The 19,929-nt window shown below is 33.0% G+C and overlaps 3 protein-coding genes, 1 long non-coding RNA gene and 1 pseudogene across 4 annotated transcripts in view; 3 read left to right on the plus strand and 2 right to left on the minus strand.

Annotated features, from left to right (window-relative positions):
* The window catches only part of LOC109129894 (probable WRKY transcription factor 65), a 1,081-nt gene extending 692 nt beyond the window's left edge, over window positions 1–389 (plus strand). The window contains exon 2 of the mRNA XM_019238921.1: window positions 14–389. Within this exon, the coding sequence (XP_019094466.1) occupies window positions 14–389 (376 nt within the window). The remainder of the gene's footprint in view (window positions 1–13) is intronic.
* Window positions 1–771, plus strand: part of LOC104757257 (probable WRKY transcription factor 65) — a 2,628-nt gene extending 1,857 nt beyond the window's left edge. The window contains exon 3 of the mRNA XM_010479988.1: window positions 428–771. The gene's annotated coding sequence lies outside the window, so the exon portion shown is untranslated. The remainder of the gene's footprint in view (window positions 1–427) is intronic.
* On the minus strand, window positions 13,774–14,614 carry LOC104759494 (annotated as a pseudogene).
* On the minus strand, window positions 16,199–18,186 carry LOC104757258. Its single transcript, XM_010479989.2, has one exon. It carries the CDS (start codon window positions 18,066–18,068, stop codon window positions 16,653–16,655), a length of 1,416 nt encoding a protein of 471 aa, XP_010478291.1. The 5' UTR covers window positions 18,069–18,186; the 3' UTR covers window positions 16,199–16,652.
* The window catches only part of LOC104757259, a 2,676-nt gene continuing 2,306 nt past the window's right edge, over window positions 19,560–19,929 (plus strand). Inside the window, exon 1 of the long non-coding RNA XR_762392.2 lies at window positions 19,560–19,726. This is a non-coding gene — a long non-coding RNA (uncharacterized LOC104757259). The remainder of the gene's footprint in view (window positions 19,727–19,929) is intronic.

A 19,929-nucleotide genomic window follows, 5' to 3' on the forward strand; every position in this document is an offset into this window, starting at 1 on the left:
CGTCTTCCTCTAGAAATGGACCTAAAACAAAACCCGAGCCCAAACCCGAACCAGAGCCTGAGGTGGAGCGTGAGGTGGAGCCAGAGGTGGAGGAAGAAGATAATAAGTTTATGGTTCTTGGAAGGGAGATTGAAACAACTCCGTCATGTGTCGACGAGTTCGCGTGGTTTACGGAGATGGAGACAACGTCTTCAACGATTCTTGAAAGTCCGATATTCTCATCGGAGAAAAAGACTGCTGTCTCGGCTGCTGCGGATGACGTTGCGGTGTTCTTTCCGATGGGAGAGGAGGATGAGTCTTTGTTCGCCGATCTCGGCGAGTTGCCGGAGTGTTCGGTGGTGTTTCGTCACCGGAGTAGCGTAGTTGGGTCACAAGTCGAGATCTTTTGACACGTGGTGGTATTGTATTGGATATTGTTGTCGCTCACATGGGAAGCGTTGTACGCACGGCGTTTTTTTATAATTTAGTTTCTCAACGGTAATCAATAAATCATCATATAAGAGACTCTCTTTCTCTATACGTTGTTATGAAATGCAAAAAAAAAAAAAAAAGGAAGAATGATTCGATTTTGTAATTCCTTTTTTTGTTTCTTACTTATGATTCTCTACTCTTTGAGAATTCACCTTTTACTCTATTTATTTGTTTCGGGGGTTTTTCTTCTTTTACTAGTTTCTTTTAAGGGTTAAATTATTGCAATGTAGTTAGCTGAATAAAAATGGCTGTCATTTTTATGTATATGTAATCGATGTCAATCTTATTTGTTTTTATCTACGTTGATTTTTCAAGAGTGGTACGTTGAGAAGTGAGAGATCATTTGTCATATTATAGGGAACTTTTATTGTACTTCTCTTATAAGTTTCTAAAAGGAGCAACTACTAAGATTACTTTTAAATGCATGTAGAGAAAGATTACTGTCAAATCGGTATAGAGATGTAAATGTGAGAGAATAAGATTTTTAAGGGAAACCAATCAAAATAAAAATTTAGAGATTATTATATTTCATTCGTTTTTAGGAAATAATTAGACAGACGATGGTTTGTAGCTTATAATGGTGGAAAAAAAAAACTAAAAATAAATCATTTAGGTTTAATGGTAGAATTCACAAATTTTTCAAAGTAAACTTGGCGTAATTAAGTTTTTAGATATTTTCTTATAATAAAACAAAAGTTTGATACTCTATGCTCACTTTGTTTGTTCGCTGGAGTGTTGTCTGATTAGCTAGCATCAAAGTTCGTTGTAGACATATTGTTGCTGGATTTAGTTAGATAGATCCTGAATATTACTAACGACAAAAAAAATGCTAATTAGTTTTATATCTAAAAATCTCATAGATACTAAACAATCATATTTTCGGGACTTCATCTCCCAAAACAATAACTTAAGAATAAATTGGTGGTACATGCTTACGTACGTGAATTAAATAAAAATTACGCGAAAATTTATAGCACAATAAATAATGGAATTAATTAGTTGTGCTATGATTCACGTTACCAAACCTGCCAAACTCTCTGTAATTACTATTATTAAAGTTTCGTACGTAATTCTTTATAGGGTATTATTAGTAGATACCACAAATTTGGAGCATAATTAATGAACTACCACTATGTCAGAAAAGTTGGGTAAATACCACTTTTCTAAGAGGTATTTTTATTTGTTTGCCCTCAAAACCTTAGGGAGGAGATAGCTGCAGTAGACATAACGTGTAACATAACGAAATAGCATGTTACATTACAAAATAACGGAATTTTTACTTTTTTAGATTTAATGGTGGGAGGGAGAGAGGGGAAGGGAGAGAGAGGAGGGAGAAAGAGGAAGGAGAGAGAGGCGTAGGGAGAGATGGGGAGAGAGAGGAAGGAGAGATGGGGAGAGAGAGGAAGGAGAGAGAGGCGGAGGGAGAGAGAGGAAGGGAGAGAGGCGGAGGGAGAGAGAGGAAGGAGAGAGAGGAAGGGAGAGAGGGAGAGAGAGGGAGAGAGAGGAAGGAGAGGAAGGTCAGCAAAGTAATTACATATGCCCCATCTGACATGTACAGTGACAGTTGTGGTAGTTTCTTTAATAAGTTTGATTATTATGCTATCCACTGCATATTCCCTTCTTTATATTATGTTCAAACTGTAGTTCTGACTTTTAGAGTTTTAAATTTTTAAAATGGGAAAAATATCATAAAAATCCCCAACTTTTAAATTTGGGACGATTTAATCACTAACTTTCAAGATGCCATTTTAATCACAAACTTTTTGTTGACTTGACAATAAAATAGCAAAGTTTTGTTGATCTCGCCATTTTAGGCACGACGTTTATTAAATCCCTAATCCTAGAAAGAAAACCCCAAATTCTCTCTATAATACCCAAATTTCTTCTGCAATCTCTCTATTCCGATGAGTTTAAGCTCAAGTTTTGACACATCTGGTTGCATCGGTGACTGTGGTGTGCCATCGATGGTGTAGAGAGAATTTGGGGTTTTCTTTCTAGGGTTATGTATTTGTAAAATTGGAATCGATTTGGGGATTTAGTGTCTTCAATTTGGTAAGCGATGTTGTTTTTGGTGTTAAAAACGTGGTTGTTTATGCTAATCGATAGCAGATAACATGCAATTTACTCTGTTTTTGAGATGTTTAACAGAGAATAAACGATGTGTCTAAAACGGCGAAGTCAACAAAACTTTGTTATTTTATGGCCAAGTCAACGAAAAGTTTGTGATTAAAATGGCATCTTGAAAGTTGGTGATTAAAACGTCTCAAATTTGAAAGTTGGGGATTTTTTTGACATTTTTCCCTTTTTAAAATTGCGGCAGACCAACCTCCTCTACATAATTTTATGGAATGTGTATTGAATTTTAGAGGTAGTGTTTTTTGTTTTTCTGTACTGTAGAGGTACCAAACTATAATTAATAAACTGTGATGAGTAGCCAAATTTAAAGGAAGTCTAGTTTGTACTTTGTAGTAACGGATTATATATAAGAGACATCAATTCATTCACTGTGAATGGGTTTTAAACTGGAGAATTTCAACATGATATAAAAAATACGAACACTCAACCCGATCTGAAGTAAGATAGTAAAAAGTTCGTAAATTAGGTCGCTATGAACTGTTCAATATTAACATTCATCTTAAGAACAGTTCATGACAAAATGATCTCATGGTTCAACACTCAACAGTCATAGTAAAATTTCACTTTTTCGAAATAGAATTCGATAACAGTTGACTAGCTTTTGCATATGTCTTACTTTCTAAGTTTCTATATAATATAGTTGAGAATTGAGATAATTATATGTGTCTAGTACACCAAGCCATAATGTTTAAACAGATTTATGGATACTGGGCCTTGTCCCTGCCATGTATTGGTCTTTTTGGTTATAGGCTTTTAAATGTAAACTAGGGTTGAGAGTTCATTGCGTTTGTATTTCGTGTATTGTTGGGTGGGCGTCAAACTGCGAACATCTCTCGACGTTCGACATCTGTATACACAAGAAGAACTTGAATACTTGAAAAATATGTACCCTTTTTCTTTTTAGCTTAAGTTTTACCAGTTTTTATCCCTGTTTTAAAAATCGCTAGGCGCTGATCGGGAGGCAAGGTATCGCCTAGCGACTAATCAATTAATCGGGAATTACTCGGGGATTAATCGGGGACTAGTTTTAGGTATTTTTATGTATTTATTGGTATAACTACTTAAAGTTGCGAATATATACAGAGGTTGTAGCTTAGTTCAGTGGTTAAGGGTGTATCACATTATCTCCGAACCACAGTTCGACCCTATGTTATGTAGTTTATGCCTTTTTCAGAATTTCAGTTAAATAAAAACGAAATGATGAATATACCCCCGTCTTCTTCCTTGTGTGTGCGACCCTGTAAACCCTAATCTGTGTCGTTTTTTTTTTCTTTTTCTTTTTGCAGGTTCTGTTTTTTTTTCATGTAGATTTTATCCCTATATCATAGATCTATAAAGAAAATCATATTTCGAACTTCAAAAACTTCAAAAAACTGATTTTAAAAAAAATTCCAATTTGTTTGCCGCATAAGGTGAAATCACGGCGGTTGCCCTCCGCCAAGCGTGTAATCGGCGATTAATCGGTCTAGGCGGCCGCGTTTTTGAACATGGGTTTTTATCAATGATACTGTTCATATTTTGAATTAATGAGAAAGATATTAAAATATATATGAAAGAAAGTAATATAGTATATAAAATTTTCATTTCTATATTTATATAATATGTTCATTTCAAAAAAATAAAAACAAATATATATATATATGTTCATTTCAAATAATATTGTTGACTTAATTAGAAAACTATTTTTATGATATGAATTTCACTTGAAAATAATTCTTAAATTTACTGAGTTATCACTGTTAATTTAAAGAGAAATATTTTTTTTTATTTAACATTGAAGATCTTTATTTGACCTAAATAATAAATTATGTATTTGTTTATGCTTATCTTTATTCCTCTTCAATTTTGATGAGAAACTAATTTCTTTTTGTAGTTCCTCTTTTGATGTGTGTCACATGTTTTCATTTTGATATTACTGATTACCTTTTTTGTCAGAAGTGGTTACCAAAGAAAACTTTAATAAAGTCTTACAAATTACAACAAAGAAAACCATTAAATTACAAAAGGGATTACAAATTCCGTCCAACAATGTCACCATCGTTATTAAATGTAGACGGCTCAAGCAAAGATTGAATTTTGTTTACTCTTCAATGAAAATGCACGTACCATAAGTATATCAAATATCAATCCAATCGAGCAAGTGATACGACAAAAGAAAAAACATGAAAACAATTATTTTCCTATTAATCAACATAAAAAAATAAAAAATGAAAAATTAACGACACCAGTAGCTGCGTTCAAGGAACTCATGTTCTTTTGTTCTTTTTCATTTTTTCATCGACCAACACTCGCATTTTGTTTTTCTTAACTAAGAGAACAATGCAAAGTTTATTGAGACATAACGAATACTTTGGGGCACAAAGAAATAGTGTGTCTGAAGTCAGATACCTTAGCCACTGACATCGATCAACATGTCAGGCCCCATTTTGCTCACCAATATCCCCACTCATTTTTTTTTTTTTTGCTCTTACCCATGCATATAAAAAAAATTTGCTCTAGTAAAAATTTATCTTCTTAAAGACTATGGGGTATCATGTTAATATGTGTAGTTGATAAAACTAGAATTCAGTATATACATGGCAGGTTGAAGTATTGTTTCGCAAAAAAAAAAATTTCATAAACTTTTAAATTAATGTATATATACTATACTATTTGTTTTAATCTCAGTAAAAGAAAAAGAGAACAAAAACTTGCTACGAGTAAGTCAGCAATTGTGATAATGAGAGAGACCCTTCCGTGTTCTTGGTCGTTGAAAAAAATAAAAGTGTCACCCAACTCTTTTATTTCACATTCGTGTATTTCTCAATTCTTGTATTATAGTTTCCGAGTTGCGACCGAGTTCGGCTACGTTATTTTCATTATTCACAAATATGTATTCACTTTCGAAGACAAAATGGTGCAAAAGCAAAAAAAACAATTTATGATATATATACGTTTTTTTTTAAGCCGGCCCTGGTCTAATATGGCACTTTTACTTCATAGTTTTGTCATATTGGATACCATATTAATTATACACTATAAAGTATAATATCTACCCAGCAATTATTGTCGGCAGCCCATAAGTTCGTTTGCTTAATTCTCTTTGTTAATATTTATATCTTGTATAGATAACAAAAATAAACTAAAGTATACTGTATCTCCCAATAGAGTGTGTGTGTGATAGGTGACAACGTGATCAAACACGTCGTTTCTCGCGTTATTAAAAATTGTAAGTCAAAGTACAAATCCTGACAAAACGATAAATCGTTTCCATGTCAATTACTATGACTTTACCAAACATTGAGACTTGTATTCAATTCTCCGATTTAACACTAAATATAAAGGAATGAAAAATCATACTATTAAAAACAAGAATAATTGTCGCACAAGTCAATTCCACTATTTACTGCTTTGTCAAAACCTGAAAAATATTTTTCCATCTAATTATCAATAAAGACAAATTATACGAAATTTTGCCCCCAAAAAAAAAAGACAAATTATACGGACCAAAAAAAAAAGAAGTTCGGAATGTGGGGTTATTAATTTAAAAATTATACTCCCTTTGTATTTTGTACACAGTACGTAGGAGAGAAAACAAAAACAAAAAAGAGCAATAGAGAACAAAAAATGACATCACCTAAATAAAAGAGAGATTTTATGTCGTTAGGATTTNTTTTTTTTTTTTTGCTCTTACCCATGCATATAAAAAAAATTTGCTCTAGTAAAAATTTATCTTCTTAAAGACTATGGGGTATCATGTTAATATGTGTAGTTGATAAAACTAGAATTCAGTATATACATGGCAGGTTGAAGTATTGTTTCGCAAAAAAAAAAATTTCATAAACTTTTAAATTAATGTATATATACTATACTATTTGTTTTAATCTCAGTAAAAGAAAAAGAGAACAAAAACTTGCTACGAGTAAGTCAGCAATTGTGATAATGAGAGAGACCCTTCCGTGTTCTTGGTCGTTGAAAAAAATAAAAGTGTCACCCAACTCTTTTATTTCACATTCGTGTATTTCTCAATTCTTGTATTATAGTTTCCGAGTTGCGACCGAGTTCGGCTACGTTATTTTCATTATTCACAAATATGTATTCACTTTCGAAGACAAAATGGTGCAAAAGCAAAAAAAACAATTTATGATATATATACGTTTTTTTTTAAGCCGGCCCTGGTCTAATATGGCACTTTTACTTCATAGTTTTGTCATATTGGATACCATATTAATTATACACTATAAAGTATAATATCTACCCAGCAATTATTGTCGGCAGCCCATAAGTTCGTTTGCTTAATTCTCTTTGTTAATATTTATATCTTGTATAGATAACAAAAATAAACTAAAGTATACTGTATCTCCCAATAGAGTGTGTGTGTGATAGGTGACAACGTGATCAAACACGTCGTTTCTCGCGTTATTAAAAATTGTAAGTCAAAGTACAAATCCTGACAAAACGATAAATCGTTTCCATGTCAATTACTATGACTTTACCAAACATTGAGACTTGTATTCAATTCTCCGATTTAACACTAAATATAAAGGAATGAAAAATCATACTATTAAAAACAAGAATAATTGTCGCACAAGTCAATTCCACTATTTACTGCTTTGTCAAAACCTGAAAAATATTTTTCCATCTAATTATCAATAAAGACAAATTATACGAAATTTTGCCCCCAAAAAAAAAAGACAAATTATACGGACCAAAAAAAAAAGAAGTTCGGAATGTGGGGTTATTAATTTAAAAATTATACTCCCTTTGTATTTTGTACACAGTACGTAGGAGAGAAAACAAAAACAAAAAAGAGCAATAGAGAACAAAAAATGACATCACCTAAATAAAAGAGAGATTTTATGTCGTTAGGATTTTGGGAAAAGGTTTATCAGGGACACTCACAAACTCCGTTGCAAGCTGAAATAATGGTTTTTGGTTTTTACGCCTTTACGCTTCAGTCTCGAATATATATGTTGGATTGTGTTTGAAGGAGATTGCTCTCAACTATTCGACTTGAGCTTTGAATGTACATTTGAGTATATATACTCCAAGATAGTGAGCTTTGAATGTAGAAATTTGTAGGAATAAATATCAGTACGTAGGGTTAAAAACAGACAATATTGTGGCTGATTCCTTGGCTGAGAAAAAGAGAGCAAAAGAAACTAATGGATATTTTGTTGTTGCACAAACTGATCATTTGAAAATTTGTAATATATATATATATATACACTTTTGAGTTTTATCCAGAATAATAAGGTGATTAACGGCGGCTTAATTAGTGGCTGACGTTCATTCTGAGAGTAAGTAGATCATGATTCGATTTTTCTTACCACGAATTCAATTATTGGTTGGTCATCTATCTATATTAACATTTTTGAAGTACATTTTGTGTTATGTCTTTTTAGTTTTACTTATTTAAAAATTTATTTACAACATTAACCTCTAAAATATTTTCAAAAATAACATTAATTCAGATTTTGTTTCTTAAATATTTTACATAACATTCCAACTACAAAAAATTACAGCGATATCAATATGGAAACATAAACTATGATATATTTAACTACATCTTCTATTGTGTTTTGAAGATATTCTATCTCTGAATCATTTGCAAACAAAAAAACAACAATTTGATTTCCATTTTGTTTTTTAATACGTATGAGCTTTGATTCTTAACGTAACAAGAACTTCGATTCACATTTATTTAAATATTATAATTAATATATATAAACTTAATAAAATTTTAAAATAATATGAATATGTATAATTAAAAAAGTTTAAAATACTATATAATATGGTTATATAGTAAATGGGTTATAAAGAGGACATGTTGGAATTAATAAAATATCATTAAATTTGTGCTAACACGGGTTAAATCCTTATTTTATGATTTTCAACACTATTAATATTATAATATTAGACATATGAAATCAAGTTGATTTAACTAAGATTGGTAAAATAATTAAATCATTAGGAACAATATGACTTAATCATAGCGTATAAATGACTTATTATGTATTTAAAATCCTTACTTTTTGTGATAACAATTAAAAATCAAATAGAATCTCAAACACTAAACAAAACAAACTAAATATAGTGAAGTGACCTTAGTGCAGTGGCAGGAGGTAAGTTCATTTGTAGAAGGCACCATCACACCCGGAATCAAGTCCCGGCTCCTATGAATGTAGGAATTTGGCTAATGGGCCGGCCAGTTGTGGCCCAATGGTTGACAAAACAAAAAACAAACTAAATATAACAAACAAATGGTCATGAAATATAATACGGGTTAAATAATTAATATAAATATTTAGCCGTACAAACAACCGGAAAATTTAGTTATTTCTATATTTACAAAACATCCAATATTTAACAAACAAATATAACATAAATATAAAATAATAATAAAATTATATGCACGCGGTGTAACATGGGTTAAAATCTAGTTATTGATTTAAAATTAATATGGATTTAGAGATATATATATATATATATATATATATATATATATATATATATATATATCTGGACTCTGGTTATCAGCAAGAAGTCACTTCTCTTTTTGGAATAATATCACTTCTTACATATTTAAGAAATCATTTCGCTATAAACACTACATTTGTATTAAAAATTTGATTTCCATTAATCTAGTAAAACTAGCTCTTTTGAATATTCCATGACTATCATGTAAAAAACGAATCGGGGTTTAGTACTAAAATATGATTTCCATTTATCACCAAAATCGGTGTATATATGCAGTTTGCATATTTGTAGTATTATAGTATACATCTCTAATATGTTCTAAAGAAATTATGTGTAAGCATTTATTATATTACAAAGATCAGATGAGTACATAAAAGAGAGTAGTAGAGAGACTAGAGAGGATGGGACCGGACGTGTTCATCATGATAACGCGGAACGCCAATGTTTCTCTGTTGACGGCAACACAAGAACATGGCCATGTGACCTACCCACTCTTTTCCTTTCCTTCTTCTTTTTGTCATTTCTTCACTTCTTTTTCCTCTTCAATTACTTTTGTTGTCCAAAGAACCTACCCCTTAACGGTATCGGACGTCATAGATTGTTACACCCACCATAGAACGGTATTATAGTTTTGAGTAATCGAAAAGGTTATATTATATATACTATCTTATATTTAGTTTTGAGAATCCTACCATCTAGTTTGGATCATATAAATCTTATTTGGATGTATGTCCTTTGAATCAATATGATACCATGTAAGGGTTTACTAGCTAGTAGCTACTTTAACATTTAGTCGGAGACCATACTGGTTACCAGTAAACATGTCTTACACGATCATCTAAGTAGACAGAAATAGAACAGCAGAGACTATATAATATTTGTAGTAAGAAAACTATTGTCATTTTAATGTTTTATAGCGAAATAAGGAAAATACGTGGAGGCCAATTCTGGAGTCTTACTACCGCCCATGCTTTTGACTTTTCTCTGCCTCCACGAGTTTTATGTTAATCTCATTTAATGTGGTGAACACGCTTTGCATAGTTTCTTTCTACAGATAGATTGAAGAACTAATTTAATCTTTATATATGGTTTAGATACTATACTACTATTTGTTAACAAATTCCACAAACATTTGTCACTTGAAAAACTCCGGAAAATGATGAGTTTTTCGAAAAAGAAATGAAATTTCTGAAAAGTTTCTATATTATGGCCAGAAGCCATTTATCCAAATCCCCCATTTTAAAAATTGATTAAAAAGTTCAACTCTAACCAAGCCTCCAAGCACTGTACACTATCTTAATTCTTAATCAATTCTTATTTTCAAGCATCGGTTTCGGTTAAACGGTCAAAATTCATGATTAATCTTTTATTTCACATGATTATTAAGTGATTAAGTACTACTCCGAGTCTCCGACTATGTTGACTAGTAGTATGGTCTCCAACTAATTAAGTATGAATTCAATGATTATAATATGTTTCAGGTTGCATGGTTAACAAATTCTTTAACAACTCCTTAGCCATCCAAGTATTGGTTACTTCTTTTTTTTTAAGATTAATTAGTAAAAAGAATAAATAAAGTTATAAGTATCTTAAATATATCACAGACAAAATAATTGAAACAAACTCCAAAAAAGTTGGGAAAACAACATGAACCGGAAAGTGTGAAACTTGGGAACCTAACATTTTGACGGTGGCGTGACGACCGCCGTTGAAAATGGTGGCCGGCGGCTTCTGATACTTTGAAAAACATCAATTTCATCACTTACCAAACTCTTGCCCACGTGTTACATCGTATGATATCTAATACCATATCCCAAGAGATTTAATTAGTCTACAGAACATCAAATCATTTACTAATTATATTAGTCTGATTGTATTAAAAACAATTATTAATTGTGATTCACTACGTACATAAGACTCAACTTGATTCACCAAATATCATAAACCAATCTCTACATTCTCCTCAATGACTAATCCCTTTCTTTTCAAGTCTATATATATTCTCTTCTTTTCTTTTAGTTTTTAATTATTTGATATCTTTGACTTTGGCCTCCTTGTAAACTAAATACATTTCACATTGTGGAATAACAAATTGTTTGGTAGTAAAATTTAGGAATCTTTATGTGAAATTTAATTTCACCTTTTCCACTTCAGGCTGCTGTCTAAAATTTTCTATTTGACTTTTGAGTACTTTTAATATTCATATTTTTCTTTGTACAACTGAAACTGCCACGAATCTTCTTTCATAAGTTTGTGCTACATGACTTTTTGAACTTTGAATTTTCTTTCTCAATTCATTTTTATACATGAAATTTCAGAGAAGGCAATAGTTTGAAAATTATAGCCAGGTTATACTAATTTGCTATGCATGCATGTGTTAGAGTGTCACATTAGACTTCTATGTTAAAGAATAAAAAAAAACCCAAAAGACAAATAGTGATTTCACCAATTTATTAATTAGTCACTTTTTATCAACATTCTAAAATAGGAACTCTCTCTTTCTCTCTCTCTCTATTGACTATATATACAAATACCAACACTTCATTGTTTCAAAGCAACCTTGAGTCTTCAGAATTTTATTGAAACTTTTATCTCCCTATCTCTCTTTCTCTCCTCAAACCAAAAGCTTATTTTTTCATCCCAAAGATCAAAGCTCGTCATGGCCATTCGTCTAATTCCGACCATCTGGCTCTTCATAGTCATCGCCGTCATCGTCTCAGCCTTGCCTTCGCCGGTCTCTTCAAGAAAGCTGTTGGAGATTAAGAAACAAGAAAACTTGACGGTGAGAGAGGAAGATAAGAGTCACGTGCCTCACGTAACCAAGACTAGTACCTTAACTGCCCTGCCAAAGGGCAAAATCCCAAACTCCTCGACGCCGAGCAAAAGGGGTCACGCCGAAGTCTACTCCGGAAAACTCCGATCTCGACATCTCTCCACCGTTGATCGGTTTCTCCANATGATGACTCTTTTGTTCTCTCTCACTTATTTGTTTGTCTTTTTTTTTTTTTTTTTTTTTTTTTTTTTTTTTTTTTCAACTTAGTACATTCTTTATTCTTAACTATATAATACGAAATTTCCTACGAGGTAGAGACTTTTGTTTTAGGATTTTAAAAATGTTTTTTTTTTTCTTTGAAAGAAATATAGAAACAACATACATTTTTCCAGGTTACTATAATTTTAGTTATGTAAATTATTCAAAAGTTTATTGTTGAATATCTCATCTTGTAATTAATTAATCGTACTTCGTTTTATAACAAGTTGTATATTCTTGTTCAGACGAAATTAATGGGTTCAGAGGATTCGGTAACAAAAGATATAGTATTAAGAAATAATCATACAATATCTTTTGTTATAGTTCCTAGCTCATATTTAACACTATATAGAAAATGTTGGAAACGATTTTTGCGTTTAATATATTGATTAAAGTCGATGTTGAAGATTCGAATTGAAAATTTTATTGGGTAGTGAATCTATAGTGAAAAGTTGAAAACTACATGGAAAAATTCAAACATTTCTTTTCGTCAAACTTTGAAACACATATCTAAACATCCTTTTAATATAAGGTTCGTATCTAATAGTATCTACTATATGAGATTTGAATAAAAACGTTCAAATGCATATCTTAACACGTATACTATAGGTGTAAATCTATATGAGATTTCAATAATAATAATACTCAATAGGGAAAAGGTGTTAGTTACTTGTAGAGGTGTATAGCGTTGAATTGGTTGCCACTAGGCCACCGCTCATATTGATTGGAGATTCATAGAGTTTCATTGAGGATTTATTCAATATCTCAATACAATTAGATATGTCATCATAGATATTTTGACTGTAGAAATATGGAAAATTTAGTGTACTACTGTTCTTTCACAAGTATACAAACCTAATAAACAGAGTATGATTGGTGAAAGACAAGTATATATGATTTAGCTATCTAGCACGTTATGAACTAAAATTAAGTCACTAACAGTTCGAAGAAAGTTAATCTTTTTATCTAGCCAAAATCTGTGGATGTAAGTTTGGGCAAGATGTACCATCCATCATCGATGAAGTAACAAATGGAGGTAAGTCATCATGCGATCCCATGTTCTGGAGAAGCTAACTGATGATATCTCGAGTTTTAAAATCTTATTAAGCTAACTACAAGTGCATGGTAAATTGGTAATGTTGTTTACTATTTACTATTTATCGAAATTTGGAGGACTAATGTGTTGCACACCAAACAAAAAAAAAAGAAAAACGAGAAATAGAGTAAGCTAAGACAAGCTCATCAAATATGTATACTATGATCCAAATATCTATTTAGGTTTTTTTAGTCTATTGAACTTGGTGTATCAGTGGGCTATATCCTAATGGGCCTTTCTACTTCTTTGGTTCAACTATGTTAACCATGTGGGTTTAAACGCTTTAGAATTTGATTTGATATAAAACGTTTAAAATCATATGCATTGGTTGCAGCTGTTTTTTTTTTNTTTTTTTTTTTTTTTAATATCTAACTTTATTTTATTAAAATTGGAACAGAGATACATAGTTATCTTCAAAACATACACATAGAACCAAAAATTGATTATAGTTTAAGAAGAAGAAAACACAATCGAACAAGTGAATTAAACGCCGCTTTCTTTCATAAGCCTTACACGCTAATAGATTTGATAATCTATTATCTTCCTTATTCACCTTCTTCCTTAATCCAACATGATCATCTTATTTGGCTATCGTTCTTTTGACAAAACTCCAATACACTTTAAAACGATCAATGGTTGAGATCCATCCGTTATATCGCATCCCAACAAAACATCTCCAGGTATAGGAGATAACATCTTTCTTGGTTATAACTAATGCCCATGCTTGCTTGAATGATGAGTACCATCTTCTGAATCTTGTTCCATGTAGACATCTCCAAAGACACGCATTGAAATTGCCGAGGACTATTAGTAAAATCAAAATCAACATGATCTCTTTCCACCATATCCTTAGCCACTGTCTCAAAACGGTCCTATGAACTGATGTCTGCAATAAACATCTCTTAAATTCGCCTGCATCGTCAATCCAATCCCCAATGATGCCAGGATCAAAAATCCAAATTACATCTCCATACCATTTGATGGAGGGGAATGACAACTGCCAAACACGCCGCTTCATTCTTGAGCCAATGATCAATGATTGGTTACAGAAAGAAGAAGATGAGACGCAATCGGAGACAAAACGCCGGCAATAACACAACTGTGTACACCGGAAAAAGGCTCTACAAGAGAGATAAATGGCTACGAAGCGACAACATAATCACATAACTATGGAAGAGAGAATAGCAAAACTACCAAGCCTGAGTGTTTTTTTGCGGTTACAATACCATCGACGAGTCCATCTTCAAGGTTTCAGGGAGTGGCTTTGCAACATGACTCTCTGAAGTCGAAACCAAATTTATATGGTTGTGGGTGGAATGATTCAATATTAAACTAGAATAATAGATATGAGGCGGGCACCATGGATTGAATTTTCGGTGAAACCCATCTCTCTGCTTCGTCAATTTCAAGAGCCTCTTCATGAATTTGGAGTGTAGAAAATTTCTAAGAAGAACTCTAAATCTGAATAAAATTTAATGTGGAGAAGAGAAATTGCAAACAAAAAGAAAACGAAAGTATGGCCGACGCCGGAGGCGACGCCGGCCAAGAGAAAATTATTGAAACGATGTTTTCAGAAAATCGTCTGCTTCGTCGCTCTCAGAGAGAAGTGTTTTATTTATTTATTTATAAATAAACACTATCTAAATAATATAAAAACTGAAATTTATAATTCTGAGTTTCATCTACAACTATATACTAATATGGTAGTAAATGGATATATTGATCTATCAATCTTCGTATGAATGATTTTATACAACAATTGTCAATTATACACGAGGTAATATTTTAGTCTTACTTCTATCTTTATGTTCTTGTATAACCAAATCGTTCAATGTTAATAGCAGGCTCGATTCATATTTTAAGTCCAACAAATTCGTGATTCAGTCAGTCCTTATAAATATCTAAAATTTTCAAAGGGCACAAGTTTTTGAAATGTTTTTTGAACCCAAGCTCTTTTGATTTCATATGGTCAACTTTTGATGATATTTCTATATACTTTATGTCTCAATATTTGTCTCCACAAATTTGTGACACTTCTTCTTCGTCAAAACGATGAATGACAACCACCAAACGTCCACACACAAAAACAGATTGTTAGAAACTTCAAATACAGTCATTTTCCTTGGATCAAATTGCCAACTAATTAAGTCTACAAATAGTAATTGATTTGAAAATATGCATTGAATGAAAAAAATCTTGATATCTAAAATATTGATTGTCTCTTTTTCATTTATTTTTCTTTAGCACTACTTAATAATTTATGCCAGACCAACCCACACAACACATCTACTAGCTTTAAAGTATAAGGAATTAATAATATACAAACGGCATTGAATAGTTTGCCTAACAAGTAGATTTCAGAAAAAAATCGGCCGTATAGTGGAAACCTCTCATTGGTGTGTCTCTCTATCTCTTTCACTACTAGATTGATTGTCTTATTTACGTCACACACATCTGTCTCACTCTCTTCTTCTTACCCAAAAAACCAAATCGTATTTTTTCACTCTCTCCTCTGATCCTCTCCATTCATTATATACACGTTTTTCTTTTTTCTTAGGATATGAATAGTGACAACAGTAAGGGCGGACAAATCCGTCTATGGTTTAATACGCCCTAAAAATAAGACGGACAATAGACCGCTGCGGACCAACTCTATTTATACACAAAAATAGTTCACAGTTAGTCAGCATTGGTTTTCTTTCTAATATCTTTGGACCGCAACACTGCATACTGTATTTAATGAATCATAAATAAAAAGGCGGTTTAATCTACTGGCGAATTTCTCTGCTTTAACCGCTGTCACTATTCAAACCATTAATCTCTCACGCATACCATAATACCTTTCAACTCACATTCGATTAACAAACTCATATTAGCTAAAAGCCTAAAACTGATCTTAACCAAGTCAATAAAACCAGCCCAAATGTTTGACTTCATAAACCGATTCTGATCTTATTTTTCAAGTCACTCCACTATCTTCATAAACCTTTGTCATAATTATAAGATAGCTTTAAAATATCTCTAGCTTTTTTAGATTGATTATAAAATATTTACAAGCATGTTCCGACCAACTCCAAAAAAAGACTATATCAGGTTTATACTATATAACAAACAAAATAACTTGTACGTTAAAAAGAAAAAGAAAAAAAAAACACAGAATATTATTTTTTCTTCCATGCCATTTCTACTTTAGATGTATTTTATAATCTAAAACTTTAAACATTTTTTTTAAAAAAAAAATATCATTTTGTTTTACTAAACTATTTCATCAATGATGATTTATGTCCCTCGCGCCAATTTTTCTGTCTCCATCACATTCTCTAAAACATGTCCCACTTGCCAGTCTTGCTGCCCCCAAGGACTCATGCCCCCACCACATCTCCCTATCACGCGCCACCCCTCTTTTTCTTCCCCCCGGCGCGTATCACAAGTCACAACCACCACCACCGCTTGTATGGTTCATGAAGAAGGCGGAGGATAACCGTTACCCGGTGACAAGTAAACCTGGCTTTGTATAACGTTCTCGCCTATTTTAAACCCGGGAACAACCGTGAACCCGACCCGGATATCCGAATTATCACCGGAGAATTGTGACTCGTCTCCTGATTTCACACTCTCCATATACACTTGAGAGAACCTACAACCTCTTTTGAGCTGAAACACCGTGACGTTTTCGCTTATAGAAAACGCCACGCAGTGTAGAAGCCAGATCCGTCTAGCCATCTCACAAAACGTCGCGAAGAAACCCGAATCCGGAAACCCGCCCGAGTTAACCAGCTTCCTCTGGTTCAAGGTCCCGAAGAAGGAACACTCCATCTTCGCGTGTACCACGCTCAAGTACTTGTGAACCACGAACTTCGCAAAAGACGAACCAGGGTTCCGGGTCAAGTACCGAACCGGGTCAACGGATCTCAAGTTTTCGAATTCGAAATTATCATCATTAGGAGGAGATTCGAAACCTTCCAGCATTTTCCCACAGACGAACGATTCAAACGCGAAACAACGGTGACTCGGCCTGGCGAAAACGGTCGAAGCGTTTTTAACGTGAATCGAAACGGCGGCGGAAGCGGCTGCGTCGAGATCCCAGCTCGCTGATTCCATCTCCTTCACAATCAATTTCACGAAGCTTCTAACGGATCTCAAAGTAAAACCTAAAACCTGAACGAACTGACTCAAACTCGGATTCGAAATTCGAATACTATCAAACACAGAGATCGAAACCGATCCGCTCGTCGTGAGTTTCTTCTCCAACGATTTGTTAACCGCGGAGCTCTCTTCGAGACTCGTCTTCAACTCATCGATCTTCAATTGCTTCTCCGTAGCTTCGAACTCGAGTTTCTTAATCGTGATTTCGTAAGTCCTCATCAAGCTCTGCTGCTCCTGGATCTCAGCCAACATAATCGCGACTTGCGGAGACAGGTTCAGCTCCTTCCTTAGAAAACTCCGTTTAAGCTCCGACAAAGCTCTCAGCTCCTCGACCACCGCGGTATCCGCCGCTTGTATAGCGTCGTTGTCGTACGGACGCTGCGCCATCTGAAGCTCGGCGTAAGCGGCTTTGATCGTAGTCGTGCTGGCGAAGATCTTAGCGACGACGGCTTCGAACACAGCTCGACGACGCTCTCGGATTTTGAGCTCTCCGCTTCTGGTGCTGCTCGAAGTGGTGCTTTTTAAATCGAAAACAGAGTCTCCTCCGTCGTCGTCGTCTTCGTCGACGTTGAAGTTAGGATTATGTGATTTCTTCAACATACAGATTCCGATTCCGTTGTTGGTGGAGGAGACCTTCGTCGAGGTTGTTCTGAGGTTGCATACCTTCTGGAATGTTCTCGCTAACTTGTTTTTTCTTCTCACTGATGGATTCTTCTTCAATGTCTCCATTGAAATTGTTGTGAGAGAGGAACCACCAACAACAAAAAATAAACAGAGAGATTCAGCTTTTTTTTTTTTTTTGCTTCTGACAGCAAAAAAGAAGAAAAACGAATTATTTCAAAAAAGAGAAGAAATATATAAATAAAAAAATAGAGGCAAAGCGTGAAAGCGTGGGAAAGATGATAGAAGAAAAAAGAGAAGGATGATCGTATATATTTTTCCCTTTATTTTTCTTTTCTTTCTTTTGTGTATATTATAAAATTAGTATGTTTTGTATTAATTTTAAGATATGTGGTTGAATAGTAAGAGCTTAATTGAATAACATTCATGTGTAAACAGTGTGTGAGTAAGCTTCTTTCATAAGGATTTTTAAAAAATTATGGTCGGGTATAGTTTTGTCGGAGATTACTACTAGGGTTAATTATAAGCACTTATACGTAATTATGTCTTGATTTTTTTTACTTTTTCTTTTTCTATATATGTGATCATTTTCTTTTCTTTTTTGTTCTATATATGTTTCTTATAGATAAAAAAAAAAAAAAATGTAGTATATTTCAAAGATAAGGTACCTTTTTTTGAAGTGAGTGAACATACTCTTTACATTCTTATCATTTATTTATTTTTGGTTGGATAAAAAAGAGGAAGAATGATACTAGAGAATTGGTTTTTTCAATGCTGAAGGGTTTATAGATGTAAAATGCTACTAATAAAGTTCAAACAATAAGTTAAAAACTAGTAGTGGTTATATGATATAGTCGTCATTCTCAAGACATTATCAATTGGGTAAGGTCTTCCTTTTTCCGCTTACCTAAACTCAATATCTTTAGCGACATTGATAATGAGATTCTCCAACTTATGACGGTTTATGAGTTGTTGTGGATAAAGAAAGATACTCAAAACTGTATCAAGTGACTTTTAAACCATCGGCCATTTTGATCCGACAAATCCATTAAACGATTCATAGCAAGTCTGGATTGCTCCGATCCTCAACTAATGGGATATAGCTCATATCTATCTACTTAAATCAGCTTCATTTAGTTATCTTTTTCTACCCTCTCCCTAGCTATAAATTGATGTACCTTCCCTAATTTGCTTCTCATGGGTGTATTCATTCATACTCCATTTTTTTTTTTTTTTCCATCATTCATACTCCTTTTTCTTTGTGTGTTTTACTTATTTTGATTCACTTGTATGCTCCAAATGATGTTATTTCTATAGAGAAACAAAGTCATATAAATACAAGTAGAAGGTCTAAAAAAACAAATGATATAACTCTTCATTTATTATACACATGTTTCTAAAGAAGGTCTTACTTACTGTCTTAGAGCAAGTTTATCGCAGGGTTCATAGAGGAATCCTTAGTGTTTTGTTGAAAAAAAATAAATCAAAACAAAAAATGTAAGATCTCCCCTTATATAGTATACTGGATCGTGGGTTAAGAGACGCTACGTGTCGTCTTTCTGTTGGACAAACTGAATAATACAAAACGAAAAAAAAAAATTTGTTTAACATCGATTTTATTATTTTTCCTCTCTCTCTCTCTTTCTCTTTCTCTTACGATTGAATTCCCCAAACCAGAAAAGAATTTGGAATCAGAATGAAGGGTTTGGAATCATGGTCTGTAATCAGAGGAAGGGTTTGGATTCAATGATTCTTCCTTGTCTCCGGTAAGTGATATAATTTGGTGTTAGATTTAGGGATTTGATTTGATTTGTCGATGAAATTGGAATCAATTTGACGAAGATTCCGTAAAAGGATTATGGAATCGTGTCCTTTGTGTGGTTCGTGCTTGGGAATAGCTCCACATTCTGAAACCGTGTTCTTGTTTATGGTGCTAGTAGTCGCATTTGAGTTTGATTTCTGGATCTCA

Source organism: Camelina sativa, chromosome 17 (genome assembly GCF_000633955.1).
Source record: "Camelina sativa cultivar DH55 chromosome 17, Cs, whole genome shotgun sequence".
Classification (NCBI taxonomy): Eukaryota; Viridiplantae; Streptophyta; class Magnoliopsida; order Brassicales; family Brassicaceae; genus Camelina; species Camelina sativa.